General features: G+C 41.2%; 1 protein-coding gene across 1 annotated transcript in view; it reads left to right on the top strand.

The window, feature by feature from the left end:
* The window catches only part of MARCHF11 (membrane associated ring-CH-type finger 11), a 111,297-nt gene extending 83,915 nt beyond the window's left edge, over positions 1-27,382 (top strand). The window contains exons 3-4 of the mRNA XM_055421739.2: positions 2,955-3,147; positions 26,785-27,382. Coding sequence (XP_055277714.1) covers positions 2,955-3,147; positions 26,785-27,107 — 516 coding nt within the window. The 3' untranslated portion in view covers positions 27,108-27,382. The remainder of the gene's footprint in view (positions 1-2,954; positions 3,148-26,784) is intronic.
* Positions 27,383-27,975: the final 593 nt, after the last annotated feature.

Raw genomic sequence — 27,975 nt, 5'->3', positions numbered from 1 at the left:
CTCATAACAAATTTTGAACAGTTTGTCCTTCTTTAAAAATAAACTTCAGAAATCTCAAATTACTTCTTATATCCACAACAAAAAAAATCATTTCTATGATAGTAAATAATTGAGCCTCCAGGTGCATTGTAATCAAGAGTTGTTCTTTCTTATCCTAGCTTCCTGATATAATTTTAAATGCATTGATTGCAAACAGCCATGCATTTGAATTTTAAACCATTTTAAATTTGGTAACACCAAACAAGTGTGAAGCATCAATATTCCCTTTTTTTCTTGTTGGGGTACAGTTGACTTACAGTGTTGTGTTAGTTTCATTGTACAGTAAAGTGATTCAGTTATACATATGCATATATCTGTTCTTTTCAGATTCTTCTGAACCTGTGTTATACAGTAGGTCCTTCCTGGTTATCTATTTTAAGTATAATAGTGTGTATATTTTAATCCCAACCTCCTAATTTATCCCTTCCCTCCCCCACCCTTCCCCTTTGGTAACCATAAATTTGTTTTCTGTGATTGTGGGCCTATTTCTATTTTGTATATAAGTTCATTTGTATCAGGGTTTTTTTTTTTAAAGATTCCAAATATAAGTGATATTATATGCGTCTTATTTCTAGTAAGTCTGTCCTGTTGTTCATTCACCTTTCTCGTCAAGGAATGGCTGAGCCTCATGTTTGGGAAGCCTGCTGCCTGAACATGGCCTCCCTGTCCTGGCAGTCAGCGGACTCTGAGACCCAGAGTCACCAGCTTCCTTGTCCCAGGACATACCACAGCACCATAAAACCATCCCCACCAATTCTCCCAAATCCAAGTGCCTATGAGGGTATCTGTGGCCACCATGTTGTTACTCAACTGTCATGCAGGCAGCCTGGATCAACTAATTAATTAATAAGCTTAACTGGAGCGAAATGTAATTAATTATACAATATTGAGCTGTCCAAATTTAATGCCACTGAAATTACATAACAAATCTGGAACATAAAGGATTCCTGGCAAAAGGAAAATAGATATCAGTATGTAAAGTACATTCCTGGTGAACCCTCTTCACACACTTTTGACTTCCTGACTCCTGTGATGCGGGCATATGTATTTCGAAACCTGTAGCCCATCATGTGAATATCAAACACACATACATACACAAATTGGACACCTTTGCCTCATGGGTTTAAAATGATGCTTTGTTTTCATCTGTGTGATGTGATTAATAAATTGATAAAGACTAACATAGTGTATACAGACTTGTTAGCATCCATCTAAGTTGGAGATTAGTTGGAAGCAGTTTTCTATGTTGCTTACCATGTTGTATTTAATGCAGACTTTAATGGGCATCAAAACTAAACAAGACCACAGACACTGACACTTCACACTTGGCTGGCAACACCAAATTTAAAATGGTTTAAAATTCAAATGTCTAGTCATTTGAAATTAATGTGCTTAATGTTACGTCAGGAAGATAGTGAAAAAAAATAAAGCTTCAGATACACACTCGAAATACTGATTTATTTGTAATGATATAATAATGTAATGATAAAATGATATTGACTAGTTCAGTTATTATTCATGCAAATTTATAAGAATAAGAACCACTTTTCAATAAATTAATCTTCATATTAAAATGATAAAAAATGTCTTCATTATAGAATCCACAAACTTTGTCATTTGGTTCTGTTTTTGTTTTTTTTTTTTTAAGATAAGCCAGTAAGTGACTTGAGAGAATGAAGTATTTTGAATTCATTTTGATATTTAATCTTTAACAAATGTAGACTTATGTGTCTTAAGAATACGCAAGGTTCAAATCACGCTTAAAATCATTATATGTAACTTATTTGTGGTGAGAGCCCGAGGCAACGAGCAAGAGAGGCAAGTTATGAGTAGTGATAGACGTCTTTCTGGAGATTCACATATTCACACTCCAGGTAAGTAAAGAGTTTAAGGAGGTTGTCAGAGTCACCCAGTGGATTCTGACTGTTGAAGCTCATTTGTTTTCTGAAGGTTATTTAAACTGTTCAGGAATTCTTCTGACAAGCCGTATGTTGTAACAGCCACAGCTCTCACACACGAGGAGACTGTGCAGGTTGTTCTGAGTTTCATTGCTTGGCTTACTGGCAGACCATAACAGCAATTCTAGTTGTGTTTCTGTCTCAGTGGTGCAAAAGTGAGAACGTGATTAATTAATTCTCTCAAGTTGTCAACACCCTCGAAAGATTTTTCATCATTTGTACAGTAAATCCTCTCGAATGTTGATGCTTCGGACACCAAATTATTGTCTCCATTGAATGGCGACAATACAGTTTGTGAGTTTCAAAGATACTCCTTCAAGTACAAATTCTAAATCTTGACAAGAATGGCTTCATGGATTGCTCATGAGATAATAAATAGCCAATAATATCTGAGCATATGAAATGTAGCAATAACAGATAACATACAGTTTTGTAGTTTCCTTATAATTATTTCAGTGTGTTAAATGACTTTTTCACAGATGTTCTTATATAGCTTCTTTATTTACTTTTTACATTTTTTCACAAAAGGAGATACTTCCCTTTTTTGCAGTAGCCAAATGTATTAAGAGGAAAATAAAGTTCCAGGCAGAGGAGTCCTCACCATGTTTCTTCAGAGTGCATTTAATTTCACGCATGTGTGAAAGATGGCAATGTGGTTCCTCGGTACTAAATATTCCTCAGCCATTCACACTCAGTATGGTTATCTGTAATAAAACCAGATTAAATTTGCAGAGTGGTGAATTACCGAAAATAATGAAGTTGAGGCAATTCATTAATCTTTATCTACTGGTCTTTTTTTATACACTGAATGAAATGGAAAAAAAAAATTCATTTGGGGGACCGATCAGATTGAAAAGGGTCTAATGTGAAGAGAAACATGGGGCTAAAAATGTTTTTTTTTTTTCTTTTTAAATTATCCACAGCACTTTTTCTTACATGCCTCTGTTTTTCTTTTAGTGGCAAAGCATTTCTATAACACTGGTTGAGAAAGTTCAGATGATCGCTGTAATTCTAGGATCCCTGTTCTTAATAGCGAGTGTGACCTGGCTCCTCTGGTCAGCCTTCAGCCCCTATGCAGTGTGGCAGAGGAAGGACATCCTTTTTCAGATCTGCTATGGAATGTATGGTTTTATGGATCTAGTGTGCATAGGTAAGACCATCATGTTCAACGCTAACAAACTGTCAGTAATCCGTTTCTTCCAGCTCTTACGTTTCCACCAGTCGGATCGAACCTAGAATGTGGTGGTTCACGTGATCTTGGGTTCTTTAGCACATTAGCTGCCTGGGGCACCACAATCCACCACTTTTCTCAAAAAGCATAGCGTTTCTGTTCCCAAGTAATCTGAAAAAAAAAAAATGAACAGGATAATGCCGTTTTAAAGTGGTTTATTTTGCACCATAAAGAAGGAGGAGTTGAAGAAATTATTTGGGGGTGGGCGATGGAAGGACAGTCATTTAATTTCTAAGGAAGAATAGCAACTAAATCCCCCCACGAAGCTGGGAAGGTATTGACTAATGTCAACGGCCACAGTGTGCCTCAGGGGAGAACACGGATACCTGGAGGTCTTACGTCGTGGCCTGGCAGCCTCAGACTCCCTGCCCAGGACATAAAGGGCTTCTTGGAAGGGTAAGGACCTGGGGACAGTTTTCCTTGTCGTTCTGTACTGCTTAGTTTCACTCATTTCATTTAGTGGTTTAGAAGAGGAAAAGGATGGGACACTTTAGTCAAAATAGACACTACAGAAAAGGTTCTTTACATGTTTCACTGGCCCAATCTTATTTCCCTTGTACCATGGGAAAATGGAAGCCGATTCAGACAGCGTCTACTTGATGTGTATGAGGTGCCACAGGCATTGCGATGGTGACCAGTTGGCACCAGGGGACAGGCATGGAAAGCAACTGAACCTTGCCCAGGAGAGCCCCTGCTTTGATGTGGCTCATAGCTTATGGGATGGAAAACGAGCCCAGGGAGGAAAGTATGGTTTGAGGACCACCCTTGGCCGCAGCAGCATCTGCAGCGCCTTGTAAAGAAATGCACGTTCTCAAGACCCGCCCCAGACCTGCCAAATCCAACACTTGAAGGTACCCCTCTCCAGCCACCATCTGTGTTCACAGGCTCACCGACAGGCAGATGATGTGAGAGCCTCTGACTTCAGGGAATGGACTCGACCTGCGATCGAGTGCCTTGGTTTCTAACCCTGGCCTCTGCTTAGACAGGTCAACCTGTGTCTCTCTATTCCTTCTTTTTTCCCCTCACCTATAAAAATGGGAATAAACCTCCATAGGACACAGACTTAAATAAAGGAAAAGACTATTATAAAATAATTATGTTAGTAGCTGGGAATTGTAGATTAAGTGTGTTTGAAAAAGACACAAACACTGCAAGACTTGAAATCATTTAAAGTAATGCCTCTTCTCACAAAAGCCTTTCAATTAGCAGCAATTTCAATATTCTCAGTCAGATTTTCTAAGAGAACTTTGTACATTTAAAAACTATGATCAGCTGGAATTACACCTCTTGTTGTTCTTTTTGCCATTGTTACTAACACAAGACTAATAAGAAAGAATAGTATAAAATTTCAAGTCAAGAAGGAAAAAAGAATTGAGGGAGATGTTATGAAAAATATGTATACTGAGCAGATGTGGCCTGAATAATTGGGCTAATCAGGTATATGAACAATTTGCATTAAATGTGATAATACATATATAGGCATTTGGAAATTCCAACTCTCTATTCAAATAAATCTCTGGGGGTATGGCTCTAAATTGAGACGGATTACAGAATTGTTCTATAAATCCCTCAACAAATTCAGAAATAGTGTTTTCTTTCTTTCAGCATAAAAGTTATAAAATGTGGTATTCCACTGATATTTAAAGGAGAGATGAAAAATGAAAGAACCATTAGGCTCCCAACCTGACCTGAAGGGAAAAAAAATTGCAGTTGACTTTATTACATCACTGAAAGGGCCAGGCCTTTCTTGCTTAGGAAATCATCTTCTTGAATTTCATAGCTTGCATTTAATACTGAGTTATTATATCTTAAATTTTGATTGCTGATGTCAGTCTTTTAGTCACGATTATTAGGATTCTGGTTTTAAGAGCACATACGTAGGAACTAATGATCTTTTTGACAACACAAGACGTATTTGGGCCTCCCTTTTGAAATATGGGTGTTTGCCTGTTTTATAAAGTTAAGTTTCTTAGGAAGAAAAACCAGTGGACATTTTCCTGGAGAAGCTTTGGAGAGTGAGTTTCTATCTAGGTTATAAATACTGACAATGCTTTCCATTGTCTTTTGGCTCATCGAATAAAAATCCTAGAATTCAATGATTTATTTGTATATTTTGAAAAATATTAAAGAATTCAGATTGAACGTCATTAGTTAGACCCAGAAGTGAAGTGAAAGTCGCTCAGTTATGTCTGACTCTTTGCCACCCCATGGACTGTAGCCCATCAGGCCCCTCTGTCCATGGAATTCTCCAGGCCAAAATACTGGAGTGGGTTGCCATTTCCTTCTCTATTTTGGACCCAGAGAAAAGCTTAGTTTCCCCCCAAGAAATTGGAAACTTATTAGAGTCAGAAAGCAAATACATGTAGGTTACCAACAGCCAGCTGGATCATGGCAGGTAATTATTCCTGCTACCATTTCAAAGTAATTAAAATGTTTGCTAACTAAATGTAGACAATAAAAAAGTAGCTTACACTGATTATACCTCAAATACCCGTGACTGCAAGACCAGAGTCAGAGTGAAAAGCGTACGTCTTTGTGTCCAGTTCATTCAGTTCAATCAGCTTTCTAGGTGTCAGACACAGTGCTGAGTGCTGGGAATGGAAATGAGAGCCGGTCACTTTCCTGCCCTCTAGGAGCTCCCAGCCACACAGGGAGGACAGATGAAAGTAACTAGAATTCACCAGGATGTGCAGTGATGGACTTAAGCACAGGAGATGGTAGTTGAACAAAGTCGGGGGAGATTGACACTGGTTGTTTTATATGGGAAGGGAACTGTTTCAGGCAGATTTCATGGGGAAGCGATAGCTGAGCATGCTGATGGATGAAGAGATGCTTGGCACGTGGGAGATGGCCCCCTTGTCACCACTGGAGGCTGTAAGATTGGCTCCCCATTTGGAAGGCTTTAAGGCGGCTGGAAACATTCCCGTATTCCTGTTCGTCTAAGCTTTTCAAACTTATTTATACCTAAATGGAAATGGAGCAGATTGACAGCTTCATAAATGTTCTTCTTAAAAAATATTTATCTGAATTCATAGAAGATTATTATAGAATCAAAATAATGTAGTCCGGTCAGTGTAAGTAATGTGTTGTACTCAGTCGCTCAGTCATGTCCGACTCTTTGTGACCCCGTGAATATAGCCCTCCAGGCCCCTCTGTCCATGGGATTCTCCAGGCAAGAATACTGGAGTGGGTTGCCATTTCCTCCTCCAGAGGATCTTCCAGACCAAGGGATGGAACCCACATCTCTGGCGTCTCCTGCATTGGCACCATCCGGGAAGCCCATATAATGTTCAGGAAGAGAACTTGGGGAAATTTACTTATTCCCAAAGTTAATTTGTTACTTTCATTTATTATCACCTAATACATCTGCTTTCCCAAGATCCTTCTTCTTGCTGTTAAAGTTTTGAATTCTCCCAAGGGTCTGGGTACCATGATAGTTTAAATACCTAGATCAGGGCTGTCCAAAGTTCTCCAGAACTTTCTGCAATGAGTAAAATGTTGTGTATCTGTGTTGCCCACTACCGTAGACATTAGCTCCATTTGTCTGTTGAGCACTTGAAATGTACTTAGTGTGAATGAGAAACTGAATCTTTAATTTTACTGAAACTTCACGTAAATAACCACCTGTGGTTCATGGCTACCATGTTGGAGAGATTTCTAGATGATGGGATGCTAAATGTGTAAGAGTTTGATTGACAAGTTTCACCTTGTCTTTGTAGCAGGTTGTAATTCTAAATGATGAAGTAACTCTGTTTCATGAGACAAATAAAGGGAAAATGAGTGCAAGAGGATTGGGAGAAGGGTGTTAACAGTGAGAGAGGGTGGTGGTCCAGAGATAGACAGAGAGCTGTCGGGGGGAGCCGTCTTACGGAGATGGGAGTACAGAGAGATGTAACTTTATATTTGGGGAGCCCTTTTAAATGTTTAAGTAGATGGCATTCAGACTTTGACTGTGTACTAGGAAAACTAATATAAAGGATCTAAATCACTGAGATGCTGTAGCCCAGGGGCAGCAATTTAGGGAGAAGTAATAGTCACAGCAGCCCCACAGTGGCTCCCTCCTAAGAAGTTTTGCACAGTGGACACAGAAAGATGAGCCAACTCAGAAATTAAAAGCAAGTGCCTGGCAGAAGGCTCTGGGCACAGGACCTGGTTCTCAGCTCCATACATGGCACACGGAAAAAACAAGACTCCTGCTTATATCAGCCGTGTCCCTCTAAGGATGCTTGAACCACAGGAGGAATATGTTTCTGAGCGACTCGAAGAAATGAGGGATTGAGATGCGACCACAGGATGGGCAGTCATCTGATGAACTTGCATCTGGAAAGTGAGGGCCCTTACCAGGTCCCCTCAGTGTCCGGAGACCCCGAGGAGGTGAGTTCAGTCTCTCATAGAAGCAGTAAACTAGAACAAAAGCCTCATCATGTTCCCTGTGATGTGGGATTCCCGAAACAGAGGTAGCAGTGCTTATACCTAGTCTCATGCACGCTCCAGGTTAGTGCCAAAACCACACCTGGAAGATCGGTATCTTCCTTGGGATGATAAGGGAAGGGTGATGAGGTTATGGCTACAAAATTTAGAAATCTGGATCACTGTTGTTCTTCTCAAAGGTTTTGTTAGTCGTCCACATAATATAAACATATACATATTCAGACTGAAACACCTTTCATATTTACAACTGCGAAATTATATAAAGTTTAAAAAAAAGGCTGTTTCCCTTCCACTGCCCTTTTTCGTGTCACTTCCTGTGCAGAAATGTCCCCTCTCCAGTGTTGATGTGTATCTTTGAGATCTTTTTCGTAGTTTCCTTTTTTGACATGGTGATCGGTAGTTTGGATTATATTTAACACCATTAGAGTGGTTTTCTTAAAATTTATTCTATGACCGTCTACCCGGAGAATGAAATGGCAGCCCACTCCAGTATTCTTGCCTGGAGAATCCCATGGACTGTAGCCCACCAGGCTTTTCTTTCCATGGGGTCGCAAAGAGTCAGACACAGCTGAGCAACTGAGCACGTGACTATCTAGGTTTGTGGGACAAGTTTATCTAAGAAAGTGGGAGTGGCCACTCCGGACCTTGCTCCTATGCGGCTTGTCCTGTCTGGCATCTCTCAGGGACATCAGGATTGCCATGTGCAGCTTTCAAGAGTAGGACAGTGTAAATTCCATCTTATAATGTATCTCATTATTTCAAAAGCATCCTGCAAGGTAGTTCTGGTTCCGGCTTGTTACATCTGTGTGTGTGTGTGTGTGTGTGAGTACGTCCTCTGTTCTGCATGCTTGTACTTGAGTTTGAGAAATAGAATAATCAGGAGAGTCAGCAATAACAGAATCGGACGTTAGCCACAGAGCCATGCGGCAAAGGGAAGCAATTTTTCTTAAAGCAATTTCTAGGAGTGTTTACTACACGGGAAAAAGATTGAGAAGTGAAAGCCTTTCAGTGTTAACAGTGTAATAGGTGTAGAAGGAAGTGACCCCAGAGCTCCTGAATGTGCTGGAGAAGGCCGGGGTCTTGGGAGGCAGTGATCTGGATCACCCCTGCTGGATTTTGCTTTCCAAGATCTTCAGAGCAGATCCAGTATTCACCTCTGTATTCAAAAATAACCCCAGACATACTAGAATAAGGATCAGATCAAAGTGCCTTCTTCTTTCTGTATCAATTATAGTCGATACTGAACAGTGCTTCTTCTGCAGAAATTTCATGCTCTCCAGCATAAGGTTTTCCTAAGTTTCAAGTCCATTTTTTTAAAATCTATATAAATTTCTGTATCTATCATGGCCCTTTTGAAAATCTGTTTTTCATCGTTGATAATATATCTAGCTAAAACTACTCAGGCAAATGCAAGAAAACTATTTAGAGTTACCAGTTGATAACCTTTATTCACATTTCATTCTAGAACTTCGGAAGAACAAATAAGTCGTCTTAGATTGACGATATTAGACCTGTATTTACTGTTTAAAAGGCACAGTAATTCTCTCTAAAAGGCACATATTCTCTTGCTTTTGACATTGCTTCACTTCTTTATTTTTTTTCCTTCAGGCAGAACAGCTAAAAGTAATGCAGGATTTAACATTTGATTGATGGGAAGTGTAAAATGCAAATTTTCCATTTTTTTGATATTATATGAGGAAAGATGAAGACGTTTGACAGAAAATTTCAGGATATTCAGAGTCTTGGTTACAAGGAATGAATCCTTGCCATGGAGGATGACCAGTGTATATTTCACAGCAGGGTTGTTTTCCCTTAAAATAATGCTTCTAGGTCATCTCCCTTCCTGTGGCTGGATTTCAGCACATACAACTTTAAAGCGAAGCATAATTGAGAAAGTGAATCAACTAAGGGAAGAAACTCCTAATACATATTTATATTTCTGAACAAAATATAAATGACATTGAAACTATCCCCTGTTAAAATTTTCCATGCTTTCTGGCACTTCCCAGCATGATTCAGAAGTTGACAATATTTCTTAGAGTATTTTAGGTGAAAAACACATTTACTGAAGGAAATTAGTATTGGAATTGAAACATGCCACAATAGAGCAGAAAATAAAAAATGGGTTTACTGAAGAGCACCCACTGGAGGGCTCCCAGTTCTTACCTTGTCACATGGGGTCATCATGAAACAGATGTGTGCTTGGAAGTGCAACTGTTGGTGAGGTTTGTAAAATGTGCAGCCCCTGGGTTGTGATAGAGAGACAGAATTTTCTTTTCTTTTTTTAAATGTATTGGAGTACAGTTGATTTACAATGTTGTGTTAGTTTCAGGTGTATAGCAAAGTGAATCAGTTATGTAGATACATATATCCCCTCTTTCTTTAGCTTCTTTCCCCATATAGGTCATTACAGAGTATTGATTTGAGTTGCCTGTGCTATACAGCAGGTCCTTATTACTGGTCTATTTTATATATAGTAGTGTGTACATGCTGAGAGACAGCATTTTCTTAAGCTGTAGAGTATGTATGGATAAATATAAAATTTGTCAAACACTCAATTTTGCCACACTCTCTAGGGCCTGTGAGGTCCTGCACAGAGCAGGTGTGGATGTCCGCCAGGGTCAACTCTTGCTCGGTCCTCCCAGCAGAGAGCCTGGACCACAGAGTCCAGTTTGACCTGAAGTGGGGCATCTCCAGTTGAAGAGGCTTTCTCTGTGGGACATGGGGACTCCTTTTCTCTTCTTCTCTTCTGCCCAAACGACACAGCCCCGACTCATCCAAACTTGCCAGCAACTTTGATCATGAGATTTCAGATGCACGTCAAGTATATTTTTTCGGTGGGAGATAGTCCACCCTGTCCCACCCCAGTCACCACCACCACCTCTACCGCCACCACCAAATCTGGGATCTGAGTCACTGAATCACTCAGGAAAACAGAGCTTAGGCTGCCAGTAGGTCCACATGGAGCCTTGGGGAGAGGACGGGGATGTGAAAGCTACTTGCGTGCCCTGGTTGGCACTCTGGGCTGCACTGGATGGTGGGGGTTGCAGTTGCCTTTGTGTCGCCTATTTTCATAGGAAGCATGGATGTGGGTGCATCTGCGTGAATCATAAGATGTGAGAAGAAAAGAAGCTCAACTTAAAAAGTGTTTGGCAAAATAACTAGAAAAGTCAATTAGCCCAGTGCTTCCTTTTTGAATCTTCCTATTACAGTTTCCCTCTAGACAGGAGAGGACCAGTCAGCCACCTTGGCTCCATTTCCTTCCTCTGTTTCCTGGTCTATAATTTGATCGGGGACCAATATCCCTCCAGCATCTCAGTTTGGCTACCTGGGAGACCTCGACCCAGCTGCTGACTTAGGACAGACAGAAACCTTCTTCTCTAGCCTGGAGCTCTTCTGGATTTCCCTTCAAACATCTCCCCAGGGGAAGACTGGGCTGGGAGGTTGGCCACGCTGGCTGGTCTGTTACCCTTGCAGCCAGGGCTGTTAACCAGATTTGAATGCTCTCCTGGTTCATTTAGAATCATTTCTTAGAGCAGAATTCCTTTACAAGCCCAGATCGTTTTTCCTGATTTCAGAATATCTTGGTGTGCTTCATGCCCCCAGGAAATGCCCCAACTTCACTTAGAATCTAGCCAGACCCCTTGGAAGGAGAGGCAGAGTGGCCCCTTGTAATTCAACATCATTAGGGGAAGAACAGCTCTTTACCCTTTATATGCTATGAGAAGTAGGCTATTATTATCTCTTTACTCTGGAGGTACAAATTATAGGCTTGACTATGCCTTAATCATACTGATGTTTACCAGTTTTTCCAAAGATTACTGTCATAGTTGGTTATTAGTGGAACTGCTGCCTTTAAAACCCCAGGGAAGAAAGTAGAAGGGATCTTGCTTTTGCTCCTTGGCCTCAGGGCTGTGCTGAAATGGTCTCTCAAAGTGAATTCACTCTTTAGCCGTCCTCCTGGCAGAGAAAACCCAACCCCAGATGTTCCCCTCCTGTGACTGGGTACAGTTCAAGTTTTTTTTTGGAAAAACATGGACATGATTAGCTGAGCAGAAGACCAAATACATTGTTGTTGGTGACTTTTGTTTCCTCCTTAGGAAAAAGTGTGACTCTTTCAACCTCTCTCAATTGGTGGCTCAGATGGTAAAGAATCTGCCCACCATGCAGGAGACACTGTTTTGATCCCTGGGTCAGGAGGATTCCCTGGAGAAGGGAATGGCAACCCACTCCAAATTCTTGCCTGGAGAATCCCATGGACAGAGGAGCCTGGAGGGCTGCAGTGCATGGAGTTGCAAAGAGTCAGACACAACTGTGCTACTAAGCATGCATGAAATTGGGGGCAGTTTAGCCGAACAAGTATTAGTCATCTATTGGGCCAACATTAACTGGGTATTTATCATGTCCCAAGCCTGGAACATAGGCTAGAGATACAATTAGTTCAGAGTCTGCTGCCTGTTTTTACCATCCAGGATCTAAGAATGATTTTTATGTTTTGAAATGGTTGAACAAACATTAAAAGAATATTATTTCATGACATATGGAAATGATGTCAAATATAAATTTCCGTGGCCATAAACAATGTTTTGTTTTTGTTTTGTTGTCATATCCATTCATTGATGTGTTATCAATGAGTGGTTGCAGCCTCAACAAAGAGGGACTATGATATCTGTGTAACCTATAGTACTTACTGTCTGGCCCTTTGCAGAAGAGCTTTTGGACTATAGCATCCGCTCTGCTCTCCAGCTGCTGGCGAGAGACACTCAGGGAAATGAGCAATTAAGATACAACATGGAAAGTGCCAGGGGAGAAATATATGTGAGAGCAGATGGGGGAGAGGTAATCATCCTTAGGGTTGGGAATTTGAGCTGGGGGTTTATATCTGGTAGTTGAAACCAGCATCTGCAAGGGAAGTGATTCAGGAGAGATGAGCAGCGTTTTGAAGAAGACAGACACAGAGCAAACAGAGATATGAGCATGGCCAGGGAAGGAGAGAGTGGGGTCGGGTGAGGTGAGCAAGGGACTTGGGGGTGGAGGAGCAAGCGTCTGACAGTGCCAGATGCTTTATCAAGAGCAGGTGAAATCAAGCCAGAATGCATCACTGGATTTGGCAGTGTGGGAGTTGGCTGGGTAGACACGGATTGCAGAGACTGGCTGGGATAGGCAGAAGGGGCTCAGGATGTAAGTTTATAAATCATGTTTGAAAAACAGCACAGTTAAGTAGAATCTAGAGGTGGGGGTGTAGAATTGAGAAAAGTTGCTAGTCGCTTGTTTTAATGGCAGAGTGCGATTTGAGCAAATGTTGAGAAGGCAGACTCAGAAGGAATCAGAAGGCAGATTGAAGATCTGGGGGGTGGGGGTGGGACAGCTTGATGCCCTTGAGGTGCAGAGATGGAACTCAGCCCTCAGGAGAGGGGTCTGTCTGGCACAGGAACGGTCCTCCCGACCCTGAGATGGGCAGGCGGGGGAGGAGAGGGTGGACACGGCTGCGGATGCCTCATGGCTGCTCTGGGAGAGTAAACAGAAGGACCTGCTTGCAAAAGGAGTAGATGGATGTGTGCTCAGTCTCTTAGTCGTGTCCAACTCTTTGTGACCCCACAGACTGTAGCCCTCTAGGCTCCTCTGTCCGTGGAATTCTCCAGGCAAGATTACTGGAGTGGGTTGCCATTTCCTCCTCCAGGGGATCTTCCCGACCCAGGGATCAAACCTGCATCTCCTGAATCTCCTGCTTGGTAGTAGGTCCTGTGGTCATCCGCTGAGATGGAGAAGGCACTGTGTAGGGAGAGGAGTCTGTCGAGAACATTATAAGTGATGGTCAGCTGCAGAGAGCCTTGGGGAGAGGAGGCTGAGCCAGGAGACATGAGGAACCAGAGGACATGGCTGAGTGCCCTCCTGAGGCTGGACCAGGGGTGCCCCAGTCTACAGGGCTAGGAGGCTGTATGTTTTTACCCTTTAGGGCTGAGGAGTGAGTGCAGAGAGGTGAAATAGACTAGGCTAGGATGAGGCTTTATATCCAGAGTTGCTGGAACACCAGCAAGGATAAAGATCAACCTTTCCCTTCACCTTGAGAGGTGGAGAGTAATTACAGAATGGGATTGCTTTCTCAGAGACTGAGAGAGGAACCAAAGCCAGAAAGAAGCTGACCGATCAGAGGAAGATTGCCCCATAGAGGTGCTTGAAGTCATAAGGAAGCAGAATAGGGTGCATTCATTGAAATGAAGTAGCTCAGTTGGTAAAGAATCTGCCTGCAATGCAGAAGACTCAGGTTCGATTCCTGGCTCGGGAAGATCCCCTGGAGAAGGAAATGGCAACCCACACCAGTATTCTTGCCTGGAGAATCCCATGGACTGAGAAACTTGGCAGGCTGCAGTCCATGGGGTCGCAAGAGTCGGACATGACTTTAGCGACTAAACCACCACCACCTTTGAAATGAAGAAAGTGGATGAGAGAGAAGCCCTGGAGGTGGTGGTTGCCAGCAATGCTGGGAGAGTGTCAGGGCTTGTGGTTGGACCAGTTTCTGGAAGGGAGAGGCCTGCACTGAAGTGAAGGAGGGACAGCAGAGGGTAAGAGTTACACGGTCACGGTCAAGTCATCCACATGGACGTAAAGGGAGTGGGTCTGTGGGGCTGCAGAGATCCAGGAGCCAGGGAACCAGTCATGCGAGATGATCGGGAGCAGCTGAGGGGTCAGGAGGGGACGTCCCTTGTGGTTTCATTCTGTACGTGAGCACGCACACGTGTGTGTGTGTTTCATGCGACTTCACTCTCTCTCCAGCTTGACTTTTCCACAAGAGCAGTTGTGTGATTTCTAAACACACGAGGCTTGGAACAATCGCAACAACTTTAGAGAGAGCTGAATATATCCCTAGGCTACTCTCAAATGAGGTTATTAAAGAGGCCAGCTCAACTTGGACATGGGAAGTTTTCCTTGGAAGAGAAAGCAAAGGCGCCTGTGGTAATGGGAACGGTGACGAGAAGCAGCTCCCTTAACTTCAGAACCTAGAGATGGTCCATCAGAACTGGCAACCAGTCTTTGGGGACCTCCTGACTTCAGACTATTTTGCAACAAAGAACTTTCTCACCAAGGAGAGTGTGAATGTGGTGATTTTTCTAAACGATGTTCCTACTTGGAACACAAGTAGGTGTCCTGACAGGGTTCCTCTGGGGTCAGGAAGAACCACAGAGATGAGCGTATTTCCAAACATGTTGAAAGGAGGTTTTCAAAAGAAGTCTTCAGTGATGGCTAAGATTATGTTTACTCTGATCCAAGCAGCATTCTAAGCACTTTACCTTGGTTTTCACACTCAGTCTTTTTAACAACCCGATGGGGTGCAGGTACTGTTCTCATCTCAGAGATGAGAAAACTGAGGAACCATTAACTAGTTTCCAGAGGCCATACAGATTAGAAGAGAGACCCAAGATTGTGGCTCCAGAGCCTGTTATAGGCTGAGCTTGAATTGGTAATTTATAAAATGTTCCTGTCTTTTCAATAAACTGAAACTACTTTATTAGTTACTGTCTCAAACACCTAAGGTATGATACCAGAAATAAATATTTCTTTTAACACTAGTTTTAGATCAGAACTGGAGAAAAAAATTTCCTAAAAACCCAAAGTAATTAGTTATTTTGTGAATCTTTTATTTATTGTTAATTAATACCACAAAAATATACGGAAACATATTAAAGATAAAATATTTAATATTACCATACCAAAATCCATTTCTCTCTCCATTGTTTAAATGAAGCAATTTCTTGATAAGAATTATTTATGTAAAGACTTACATTTCAACCTTGAAATTTCTTGCTAGATCACAGAATAGTATGTTAAGGAAGCCTAAGGTCTGAGCATTTTTATATTCAGGTTAAAAATTCTAAGTAACATCAATTCAAATATATCAAATTTAATTGATATTCCCAACTAGAAAATATTACTGATGTTATGTGGATGAAGTCAAAGAGTTATACATTTTACTTATGCTGAGACGAAAGCTTCTGCTTCGAATATTTACCCACAGTCTGTGTGATTTAAGAGAAATGAAAAGCAAAGTCAACAAAAGTGAACTAGCCTATGTCAGGTCCAAAGATAAACAGGTTTTAATTAGATATTTCAATTAAAACTTCTAAAATATTGTTCTAACCCCATGAGATGGAACAATCAATACATGCATTGTTTACCCTTAAGGTTAATAAAATCATAATCTGCAAGTTTGCAGTAGACAGTTTATCCATCGGAGATGGAAGGGAAATTTGCATATACATATTTAGGCTTGCCACTAAGAAAAGTCCACTAATAGCCTCCTTCTCAGAACTGGCTTTGGTCCAGAGTGTGGGGAACAAATGGAAATCTACCGAGGTAGATCCTGAATCCTTAAAGAATTAACTCACAGAAGATAGACATCTATCTGTAACCAGATGCTGTGACATTGAGGTTTGCAGAGTTATTTATTAATATTTTATATATTGTGAAGGTCACTCCAGTCCTCCGTCTCCTACCCAGATGCGGCCATGCACACTTTAGGATAAAGGTCAGAGGAGAGCTGACCATCGCAGCCTCTTGTGTTACTGAAGAAGGATTTTGACTGTCTAGTTATAGTCAGGTAATATCCCTCAGGTCAGAGACACACTTGTGAGGACAAGCTTTGGCCAGGGATGGCTCCTGAAATCTGAGTTCTTGCAGAGGGGTATACTGGATCAGGCTTCAAGGGTCTCACTCTGATTCTGGCTTTGAACGAAACTGTGGCCCATTGGTCAAGCTATGTCACTTCTCTGGGCTTCAGGGACTTCATCTCTGCACATGAACAGGTTGGGTTAAATCATACCCAGTATTTCCTGATTTTGAAATTTCGTTACTGTGTTTGTCCACTTCATATCTCTGTGAGGCCAGGTGTTCCATCCGTCCGTGATTTGAAGAACAGAATTGGAGTTACATTCAACTGAAATTAAACCAGTTCTAATCCATGCTTCCAGTTACAAGGAAACGGTGTGTCTGTGTGCTCAGTCACTGAGTTGTGATTGACTCTTTGCGACCCCATGGACTGTAGCCTCTCTGTCCACTTGATTATCCCGGCAAGAATACTGGAGTGGGTTGCCATTTCCTTCTCCAGGAGATCTTCCTGACCCCGGGGATTGAATCCCGAGTCTCCTGGGTCTCCTGCATTGGTAGGTGGATTCTTTACCATCTGGGAAGCCCAGGGGAACTCTAGGATACCTGTATTATATATTAAAAAAGTATTGGACTCATTCCTTTATGTCTTTTATTGAAATAATAGTATCAACAGATCCTTTTTTCCTCGAGCCCTGTTGGGTGGAAACTTAGATAATATAACAATTCTCCCCAGTGAATTATTTTAATCCTTTTTTAAAAAATTAGCATACTGTGTATTTTATAATGTATAACAAGTTTGCAGCTTTTGAGGAATAGTCTGTGAATATGCCTATGGTAGATTTGTGCTCCAGGGCTGGTGATTGAAATAGCAGAAGAATCTCCTTTCTACAAAGGAAGAAAAGAAATCATTAAAATAATGAATTGATGGATTGATTTCTGAACAGAGCAAGTGGTCAGAAAAGTGGCCAGCATTTTTTTTTTCCTTAATTCTCATGTTTTGTCTGGAAATGGAAGAGAAGAATATCCACTTCTGAATCTTAGGCTTTTTGTTCTGGCACAGGCATTTGTAACTATATCATTCATAATTATTTAACTCAAGTAAACATTTGATGACCAGGCCAGCAAGATAGAGGGGGAGGCTGCTACATTTTACTGAGGCTAAAGCAAACCCTTGTAAAGAATTTTCTCTCTTCTACTTCTGGCAGGCTGTATATGTGTGTGTGTGTGTGTGTATTTTGAAAGGGGTGGGGCAAAACCCACTGTTATGAAATAAAGGCCCCAATTTTTAAAGCCTTTTCATTTCTAGTCTGGGAATGCATGTTTCAGCTTGTCTCTGGTGTCTCCAGGTATTACTCTGACTTTTGAAAGAACAGTACTGGAGACGTTTTGTGTTTTAACAGCACTGTCGCGCCCAGGTGGAGTCAGTCTCCTCATCTTTTAGATTCCAGGGACAGTTACTCTTCTCTTTCTCACTCCCTCTCATTTAGCAAAGATTTATTGAGTTCCTACTATGTGTCAGCAATTGAAGTAGGATTAGGATCCCTGTCCTCAGGGAGTACATGGCTGATTGGGTCACAGACAGAAGGTTTTCTGTTCTACGGTTTTATCTCAGATTTGTTAAGAAGACAGAATTAGCAGAATTCAGTGCAAGAGGATAGACAAGGCTAGGTGATCATCGGGTTTTAGCTTAACTGATTTGAGGGGACGGTCATTAGCTGAAACAAGGATGGTAGGTTGAGAAGCAAATCCAAATTATGTCAGGACCTTCTAGAAAAGGGAGGGCTTCCCTCACTACCAACTAGTGAGAATTGACACTGCATGTTAAAGTTTGCCTTTGCATCTTGTTCTGTTCCCAGGCAGTGTAGTCATCAGCATTGAAGGGGCAGCATGAATGTGCTCTTTGCATCCAGGCTGGTGACACAGATTTCATTGAGTGGAGAGAAAGGTGTAGAGGGTGACGATGTTGTAGAACAAACGCTGCAAACTTCCTTTTGTGCGCTCTCAGAGGTGCAGTCATTTAGGGTCTTCACTATGATCATTTCTTCACGGGTGCCATTCTCTGCTTTGAGGATGCAGAGGATTAGATCATCCATATTTAGATATTAGCCAGTCTCTAGTGTCAGGGGTTTCCATATCATGAGAAGTTTCTGAATAATTTGTTGTCTTTATCTCATTTCCTGCGCAGGAGATTTTATTGTCAGTGCTCATGATGAATCTGTTTTTGAACTTCTGAGCTATAAACTCTCATGACCAGCCTACCATTCTCAACTTGGTTCTGGGGGTGAAGTGAAGTGAAGTTGCTCAATCGTGTCTGACTCTTTGCGACCATGGACTGTAGCCTACCAGACTTCTCCGTCCCTGGGATTCTCCAGGCAAGAGTACTGGAGTGGGTTGCCATTTCCTTCTCCAGGGGATCTTCCCGAACCAGGGATCGAACCCGAGTCTCCCACGTTGCAGGCAGACGCTTTACCCTCTGAGCCACCAGACGCTTTATCCCTCTGGGGGTGGGGGTGTATCAAAATATAATAATCAACAACAGAAAAATCAACTCATCTTTAATAGATATAAGTGCATTTATGTAGGATATTTCTTTTTATTATTTCTTCTGATGGGCAACATCGCAAATTTGTATTCTCAAAAATCCTCATATGTAATCAGGACACTATTGATAGTTCCCAGAGTCCTAGATTTAGGGTATCAGAATGATCACTTCCTTTTGTGAATTTAGTGATTTCTGTAATTGAATATGTATTGTCTTTCAGTCTTTATGGGCTTCCCTCATGGCTCAATTGGTAAAGAATACACCTGCAATGTAGGAGACCCCAGTTCAATTCCTGGGTCAGGAAGATCCTCTGGAGAAGGGAAAGGCTACCCACTCCAGTATTCTTGGACTTTCCCTGTGGCTTAGCTGGTAAAGAATCCGCCTGCAATGCGGGAGACCTTGGTTCAGTCCCTGGCTTGGGAAGATCCCTGGAGAAGGGAAAGGCTACCCACTCCAGTATTCTAGCCTGGAGAATTCCATGGACGGTATAAGTCTGTGGGGTCACAAAGAATCAGACATGAATGAGCAACTTTCACATCAATCTTTGTATCTCTATTTAAGTTTTGCATTTTTGTACTTCTTTTTGTTTTTCTGACTTTTGTTTTACTTTAATCTTCATATATATTTGAGTCCAACAAAACCCATTCAGCATACATAGAAATAACTTGTGGTTATTTCTTCAAGATTCATATTAACAAGATTCAACAATGGAAGAGTGACTTTTAAAGTGATTACCTCTACTCTTATGTCTAAATTTCCATAACTGTTGGGCATTTAACTGTAGAGTATCTTAGGAAAATGTGAAAGAAGAATTAATGCATTTTATTACATTCTAGCAAAGATGACCTTAACAGAAAATATCTTGGGCCACTGTCTTATTTGGTTAACCCTCGTTAGTGTAACCACACTCTGGTCTTCCCCGAGTTCCTCCAGGGGAATTAAGTAGTAAAACTGGGGCTACTTTATGCTGCTGCTGCTAAGTCACTTCAGTCGTGTCCGACTCTGTGCGACCCCATAGACGGCAGCCCACCAGGCTCCGCCGTCCCTGGGATTCTCCAGGCAAGACCAGTGGAGTGGGTTGCCATTTCCTTCTCCAATGCAGGAAAGTGAAAAGTGAAAGTGAAGCCGCTCAGTCGTGTCTGACCCTCAGTGACCCCATGGACTGCAGCCTACCAGGCTCTTCCGTCCATGGGATTTTCCAGGCAAGAGTACTGGAGTGGGGTGCCATTGCCTTCCCCGGCTACTTTATGAGGTTGGCTCTAATCTTCTCTAATCTGTTCTTCTTAAATGGAGTTAAAGGGGACCAAAAGTCACTATTCTGCTGATGGTACACACTGACTTTTCAGAATGACACAGGTTATATTTACAGAGTTCATTTATGTGGAAACTCACTGAGAGAGAGGGAGAGGAAAAGAATCTTGACCAGGGAGAGTGGTTAAATTTAACTGAGAAATCTTGGACATTTTCACAATCAAGGGAACCTTTTCTGGCCAATTATCTGCTGAGAGTTCTTTAGCTTTCCCAAGGGTCTCTGTGATTGAACCACACACAGGCCTTTAGGTTGTGTTATCATTAGGATTTTGCATATCTTGGGACAGCTCAGGATGGGTGCAGCTTACCAGATAGAGAGCGCGCCACTCAGAGTGTTGCATGCATATAAGGTTCCTCAACACTTCTCTCTCCTAGGATGGGGGCAAATAGAAAGGGTTGTTTTATTGGCACTCCTAGAGATGAAATAGTGTTGGTGACACACAAGGATATTAAAAATGGCAACTAATTATATCACTTTGCCCAAATTGTAGTTTCTGGGTCTTAATTTACTCATATTTTAAATGAGGGTGTTGTAGTTTATATACCAAGTCTGTCTTGGTTTGTTTGAACTGCTATAACAAAATACCACAGCTTAAACAATCAGCATTTATTTCTTATAGTTTTGAAGGTTGTGGGAAGTCCAAAGTCAAGGTGCTGGCTTACTCAGCCTGATGAGGGCTCTCTTCACCCTGTTATTATCCCACAAGGCCTTTCTTTGGTGTACACACACACACACGTTTGCACACAGAAAACTCACATCTCTTTCCCTCTGTATAAGGGCATTAGTCACTCTCAGGAATTATAACTCTAATTACCTCCCAAAGATCCCATCTCCAAATACCATCATGTTACAGATTAGTGCTTTGAATGTGCTATGATTGGTGCTATGAATTTGGGGAGATACATTCAGTCAATAGAGTGATCTCTTTCAGTTGGTCATTATGTGACTAGAAGATACAACCATCCGTTGGAGATTTACCATGAATAGGCTTGTAGCACTCAAGGTTTGCAATTAGACAGATTTGGGCTTCAGTCTCAGAGCTGATATCATCATAACATTGGACAAGTGACTAAATCTCTCTAGGTCTCAATTTTCTTAATAAGGAAACTAACTATTCAACAATATATGTATCTGTAGAGTTGCAGTCAAGATTACACAAAAAATGAAATGATTAGATTGGTGGTTTGGTAGTTAGTATCAACATTTGTTTGTATTTGACCATAAATTTTGCAAGTCTCTGTTAATTGTAACTTACCATTTATTTATGGCCTTCCCTGGTAGCTCATCTGGTAAAAAATCCACCTGCAATGCAGGAGACCCTGGTTCAATTCCTGGGGCAGGAAGATCCCCTGGAGAGGGGATATGCTACCCACTCCAGTATTCTTGGGCTTCCCTGGTGGCTCAGACAGTAAAGAATCCACCTGCAATGCGGGAGACCTGGGTTTGATCCCTGGGTTGGGAAGATCCCTGGAGGAGGGCATGGCAACCCACTCCAGTAATCTTGCCTGGAGAATTCCCACGGACGGAGGAGCCTGGTGGGCTACAGTCCATGGGATCGCAGAGAGTCAGACATGACTGAGCGACTAAGCACAGCACAGTGTATTTGTCTATATTGAAATAAACATAGACAAATAGTGTATATGTCTAAGTGTGCACACAGATGCACACATTAGTCTGTGTACCTTGAGAGTCTTCCCAGTATTTCTTGGCTAGTTAGCTCATTTTCTACTACCATGTAAGAATTTCAACTAGCACATCACTTCCAAATTTGGGATATATTTTACTTTCATAAGCACTGTCCCCTTATTTCAATGAACCCAGAAACTATTTAAACCTTTTCTGTTGATAAAGATTATTTCATAACAGAAATATTCCTTTGTACATCAATAAAGGGATGCTCTAATTAAATGCTACTGGCAAGAAAATGATTAAAAAAAACAACCAACCACACACACATATTCTCCTCAAGTCTCAAAACTCCAAGTTCCCATAAATCACACCTTGTTGACATCTTTGCCATTAATAATGTAGCAAAGGCCATAAAATATTTAATATTTTCATTTTCTAGAAATTATCATTGCTTTTCACTTCAGAGTTAGTGACTCAGATGAAGTAAATCTAAGCTTGTTTTCCTATGACCCAAAATGTCAACATAACAAACTCATTTTAAGGCTTAACTTGATGTGTGAGTCAGAGTGGCTATGGATGATGCGAAGCAAGAGGGGACCAATCACCAGGAGGAGTCTCAACACATGAACTAGAATGAAATGAATCCTTACCTCTGGATTTCAGTGATCATAGTAGTCAAATTTTCTCATGAACATTCATAAACGCAAATGGTATTTGCCACAGCTTCAAACAATCTAAAGGAAAAAGAGGGAAAGTGTACATTACAAAGGACAGTCTTGGGGTGAGGTGGGGTACTTCATATTTTGGTGAAATGAAAGCCTCTGGAGGGCGAGGAGTGATTCCAGACATTTATGGAGAATGTGGGCTTCCCTGATAGCTCAGTTGGTAAAGAATCCGCCTGCAATGCAGGAGAGCCTGGTTCAATTTCTGGGTCGGGAAGATCCGCTGGAGAAGGGATAGGCTACCCACTCCAGTATTCTTGGGCTTCCTTTGTGGCTCAGCTGGTAAAGAATCTACTACCTGCAATGCGGGAGACCTGAGTTTGATCCCTGAATTGGGAAGATCCCCTGGAGAAGGGAAAGGCTATCCACTCCAGTATTCTGGCCTGGAGAATTCCATGGACTGTATAGACCATGGGGTCACAAAGAGTCAGACACAACTGAGCGACTTTTACTTTTCACTATGGGGAGTAGAGCCAAGTTGAAACATCTCTCATAACTTAAATGTAATTAAGAAGCAGCACATGCAGGGGAAAACTTAAGAGGACTTGTCTTCATGAGAACTTCAAGTAGTTTTTATTTAAATTTAGTTCAGAATGTGCTCTAAAGACCTGTGGGATTTATTTCTGCTTGTTGGGTAGATTTATGTATTTAGGAAAAGGTTACCAGGATATATTCCCAGAAAATGGTTTAAGTTCAAGTAAATGATCTGATTTCTGATCTTTCAAAGGAAATCAACAGAAAAGACTAGGATCCTATGAAATGAGTGGATTTCCCTGGTGAAACCAGCCCCCTCATTGCTGCCTTTATCCAGAATGAACCTGTTGTAGACTGTAATGGTCTTGTGATTATTGTGAATGAATGTCCCTCACCACTCTTGTGACTTAGCTGGTAAACAATCCGCCTGAAATGTGGGAGACCTAGGTTCAATCACCGGGTTGGGAAGATTCCCTGGAGAAGGAAAAGGCTATCCATTCCAGTATTCTGGCCTGGAGAATTCCATGGACTATAGAGTCCACAGAATTCCATGGACTATAGAGTCCATGCGACTATAAACTCACAAAGAGTCGGACACCAGTGAGCGACTTTCACTGCACCACAAAGATTCACTATTGATTTTTAATTAATAATGATGTCTTGTATTTAGATAGTTACCACCCCCAAGGAAATCTGAGTGCTTTATAATTGATTAATTTCAATCTATCTTCATAGCATCTGGAGGGAATATACAGGTTAGGTATTCCAATCACATTTTAAGGAGGAAAAACAGAATCAGAAAAGTTAAATTATTACCTGTGGAGATTTCAGAAATCTAATATTAGAGTTATCAGTTAAAACCTGGTAGTGTTGACTTATAATTCTGTTTCCCCAAAACATCTGGTCATTTCGGTCAACTCTGATTATTCCTTAGGTAAAAAAGAATCAAACAATTGAATTGCTATGATTGACAAAAGTTTACATTTCTTCTTATTATTTTAGTGGTTATAATAATTGGGTTCAAGGTATTTTTATTAGACCACACGCATTTTTTAGTGGCCTGTGTTAGTGTCTTTGGAATGCTCTTAAGTCATGTGTGTTAGAAGTTTATCTCCTGGTAAGGGATAGATGTTGCAAAGAGTTATTCATAACATAGCAACTGAACAACAGAACGGGATAGACATAAAATTTAAATTCTGATATTAGATAGGTACGATTTTTCAAAGATGAGGTATCTCTATTACCTACCAGCAGTGTCTTGGTTGACCAAAAAAAAAAAAAAAAAATCTCCCAACAAAAACTTGTTCCAAACACTAACTCGTTGTCTGTGTGGGAGGTTATTATCCTTCTTTCAATCACCTATTCTTCTAGCCTTAAAAATGGGAGACTGATTTTTTCCCTTCTTGCATTTACAGTGTCTGTCAGTTTTTCCTCTGACAAGTTTATTTCTTTGTTTCTCTGTGTTCTCTACTGCTGACACTCTGCTCCTCACATAAATGTGCTAAACTCCTTATTTGTCCCCCCCCTTCTGTTGTCTGTGCCTCCATCCATCTTAGATCAATTTTCCTAATAAATTTCCCATGATTTTTGAAATTATGAATTATTTGGGTACATAAAAGCATATAGAATAATACATTGAACATTTACATCCCCACCACCGAGCTTAAAAACACACGATACTAAAGATACAATAGAAAGCCCTCTTTGAAGACTCTCTCCAATGTAATCCCCCACTATCATGAATTTAATGGTCATTATTCCCATGTACATTTTAACATTTTTATCACATATATATCTATATCCATAAAAATGTAGAGTATTTCTTCACTCCAATCAATTATACTTCTAAAATTTTCATTTGGTATATGGCTTTGAGATTTCCACTATTGCTTCAAGATTTGTAGTGCATGTGACTTTGTTCCCTTCTCTTTCATTGCTGTGATCCTTTGGATCCACACACTACAGTTTATCCATTCTTCTCAGGATGGACATTGAGATTGTTTGTGATTTTTTTGGTAAATATACACAAATGTATAAAACATTTTTTACATGCTTCCTTTTTCTTATTTATGACATGAGTTTTCTAGGACATGCCCCCAATATTCTAAATGCTGGGAGATGGTAGGATCTTCTCATTTTCAAATTTTGGTTAGATGTGATTGTGTCAACTGACACATCCTCCTTACATGCCATATTCCATTTTAAGAAAGACTTCATTGGCCTCACCTCCAACTTTCAATAGAATTTCAGATTCCTCTAAGAGAAACTCCTTCTCGCTTTTCTATCTGAAGGGACCTCTCCACCAGGGACTCCTTTTTGTGATGGGTCACAGATTCAAAAACTTTTAGACTATATGGTGAAATGTAAATGTGTGAAAAATGCAGGGTGTGCCAAGATCTTGGGTGGATGATGGAGATGGAGCCGTGTATCAGGGCACCACATTTACAGGTGGCCAGTTTGCTTTCCCCGAGGTTCCTGTGTTATATTGTTTACTTTCCTGAGAGTCTGTCTCAGAAATGTGTGGTCATCCATCCACTCAGCAAAGAGCCTTCTGGAGCTTGTCTGCCTGGATTTGAATCCCTGCTTCACTGCTGCCACCAGTGTGCGCTTGAGCAATTTATTTGTAAAATGGAGAACATGCTGGTACTTGCTTCATAAGGGTGTGGTGAGAACTGAATGAAATGATATAAGTAAAGGTCTCAAAAGAAAGAAAGTGAAAATAAAGGTCACTCAGTTGTGTCCGACTCTTTGTGACCCCATGGACTATGCAGTCCATGGAATTCTGCAGGCCAGAATACTTGAGCAGGTAACCTTTCCCTTCTCCAGGGGATCTTCCCAAAACAGGGATCGAACCCAGGTCTCCTGCTTTGCAGGTTGATTCTTTACCAGCTGAGCCACAAAGGACACCCAAAAGCTCTCAAGTAGACGCTTAATAAATATTTGTTGAATTGTTGAAGGGAGGAAAAATAGCAGAAGGTTCGCTCATACCTCCTTTGTGTCATCATTTTAGAAACTGCAGAGATGGCAGTGAGCTTGACATCTGTTTCACAAATCAAGTTGACAATACAGACCAAGCGCCTAACACATTGCTTGGCTCACAGTGGGCACTCGGGAAATATATGCCAATTGTATAAATGAACCTGATGGTTTCCTAGTGTTAGTGTTAGTCTCTCAGTGGTGTCCGACTCTTTGCAACTCAGTGGACTCCATGTAGACCACCAGGCTCCTCTGTCCATGGAATTCTCCAGGCAAGAATATTGGAGTAGGTTGCCATTCCCTTGTCCAGAGAATCTTCCCGACCAAGGGATGAAACCCAGGTCTCCTGTATTGCAGGCAGGTTCTTTACTCTCTGTGCCACCAGGGAAGCCCTGATGGTTCTCCTAAGGCAGCATAATACCTTAGCATGCTGCTGCTGCTGCTGCTAAGTCACTTCAGTCGTGTCCGACTCTGTGTGACCCCATAGACAGAAGCCCACCAGGCTCCCCCGTCCCTGGGATTCTCCAGGCAAGAACACTGGAGTGGGTTGCCATTTCCTTCTCCAATATACCTTAGCATACCCTGTGCCAAAATGAAGCAAGTAGTTTGTACCCAAGATGGCCTTACTGGCTGCATAGCAGTATGTTCTTATTTTTGAATATTGAGTACGCCTGTGTAATACAGATAGTAACTTGCCATTAGACATAACATTTGAGTAGTCAGAATACCAATTTGTTTGATGATGCTGAGTAATGGATATGGATAATTGACTATTTCCTTAATGTCTTACTTGGATACAAAATAACATTCTCACGTTTTTGATGATGACCAGTCTTTTTTTGTTCCCCCCCCCCCTCAAATTTCAGGTCTCATTGTCCATGAAGGAGCTGCAGTTTACAGAGTGTTTAAGCGCTGGCGAGCTGTCAACTTACACTGGGATGTATTAAATTACGACAAAGCCACAGACATCGAAGAAAGTAGCCGGGGAGAGTCTTCCACAAGCAGGACTTTATGGTTGCCATTGACGGCTCTGCGGAACAGGAACTTGGTCCACCCAACCCAGCTGACCTCCCCAAGGTTTCAGTGTGGCTACGTGTTGTTACATCTGTTCAATCGAATGAGGGCCCATGAAGATTTGTCAGAAGATAACAGCTCGGGGGAGGTTGTGATGAGAGTGACTTCAGTGTGACAAAGCTGAGAAGGTGCGGTGTGGACCACCCTGCACATTTTGGAATGTAATTGCAATGAATGGCAAAACCATAGCACTTCTAAAAACACACATCTATGAACTTTTTAAAATTTATGCTTTTTATATGAACATTTGAATTGCAAATACATTTTTCTGAAAAAAAGAGTCCTCCTGTTCTTTGCTTTCTAATTTATCACATCTTTTATAAGTTGGTACTTGAAATCATTATATGTATTATTTAACTCTACTTGGTTAAAAGAATGATAAAAGTTATACTTAAGGTCAAAACTATTTTTTCTCGCTTGTTTTAAATATATTTTTATCAAACGTTTTGCTCCATGTGTAGTTTTTCAGGCATGCTACGAATGGGGAAGCACTTAAAATGCTGTGGGAAATTTCCAAAGTGCCCATCAAGGACAAAGCAGAACATCCCCCGTGATGCTCACACTGGTCCTGCTCGTGCCTCCAGCTGGCTGGTTTGAATCTAAGCATGACTGTTTTGTGTGGGATCAATGAAACTGTCACCAGGAATGCAAGTCCTAGGAATTATGGCTTGTTTTCCAACTTCTGAAATAGTTCCGAGAGCTTATAAAAAGATACAGATAATTGGAATAAAAATAGTCTTACAGACATACTTCAAAGATACTGCAGGTTCTCTTCCAGACCTGCAATAAACCCGATATCAACAAAGCAAATCACTCAAATTTTTTGGTTTCCCGAGCATATAAAAGATGTTTACACTGTCCTGCAGTGTGTTAAGTGTGCAATACCATTAGTTCTTAAAAAATAAAAAAGCCCAATGTACTTATTTTAAAAATCTAAATAGTACTAGCCATCATCTGAGCCTTCAAGCTATAATAATAACATC

This window comes from Moschus berezovskii, chromosome 18, assembly GCF_049115385.1.
Source record: "Moschus berezovskii isolate FMDL1 chromosome 18, NW_MosBer_1.0, whole genome shotgun sequence".
In the NCBI taxonomy this organism is placed as follows: Eukaryota; Metazoa; Chordata; class Mammalia; order Artiodactyla; family Moschidae; genus Moschus; species Moschus berezovskii.
Note: the sequence above shows the minus strand (reverse complement) of the source record. Positions and strands in the feature narration are given on the sequence as shown.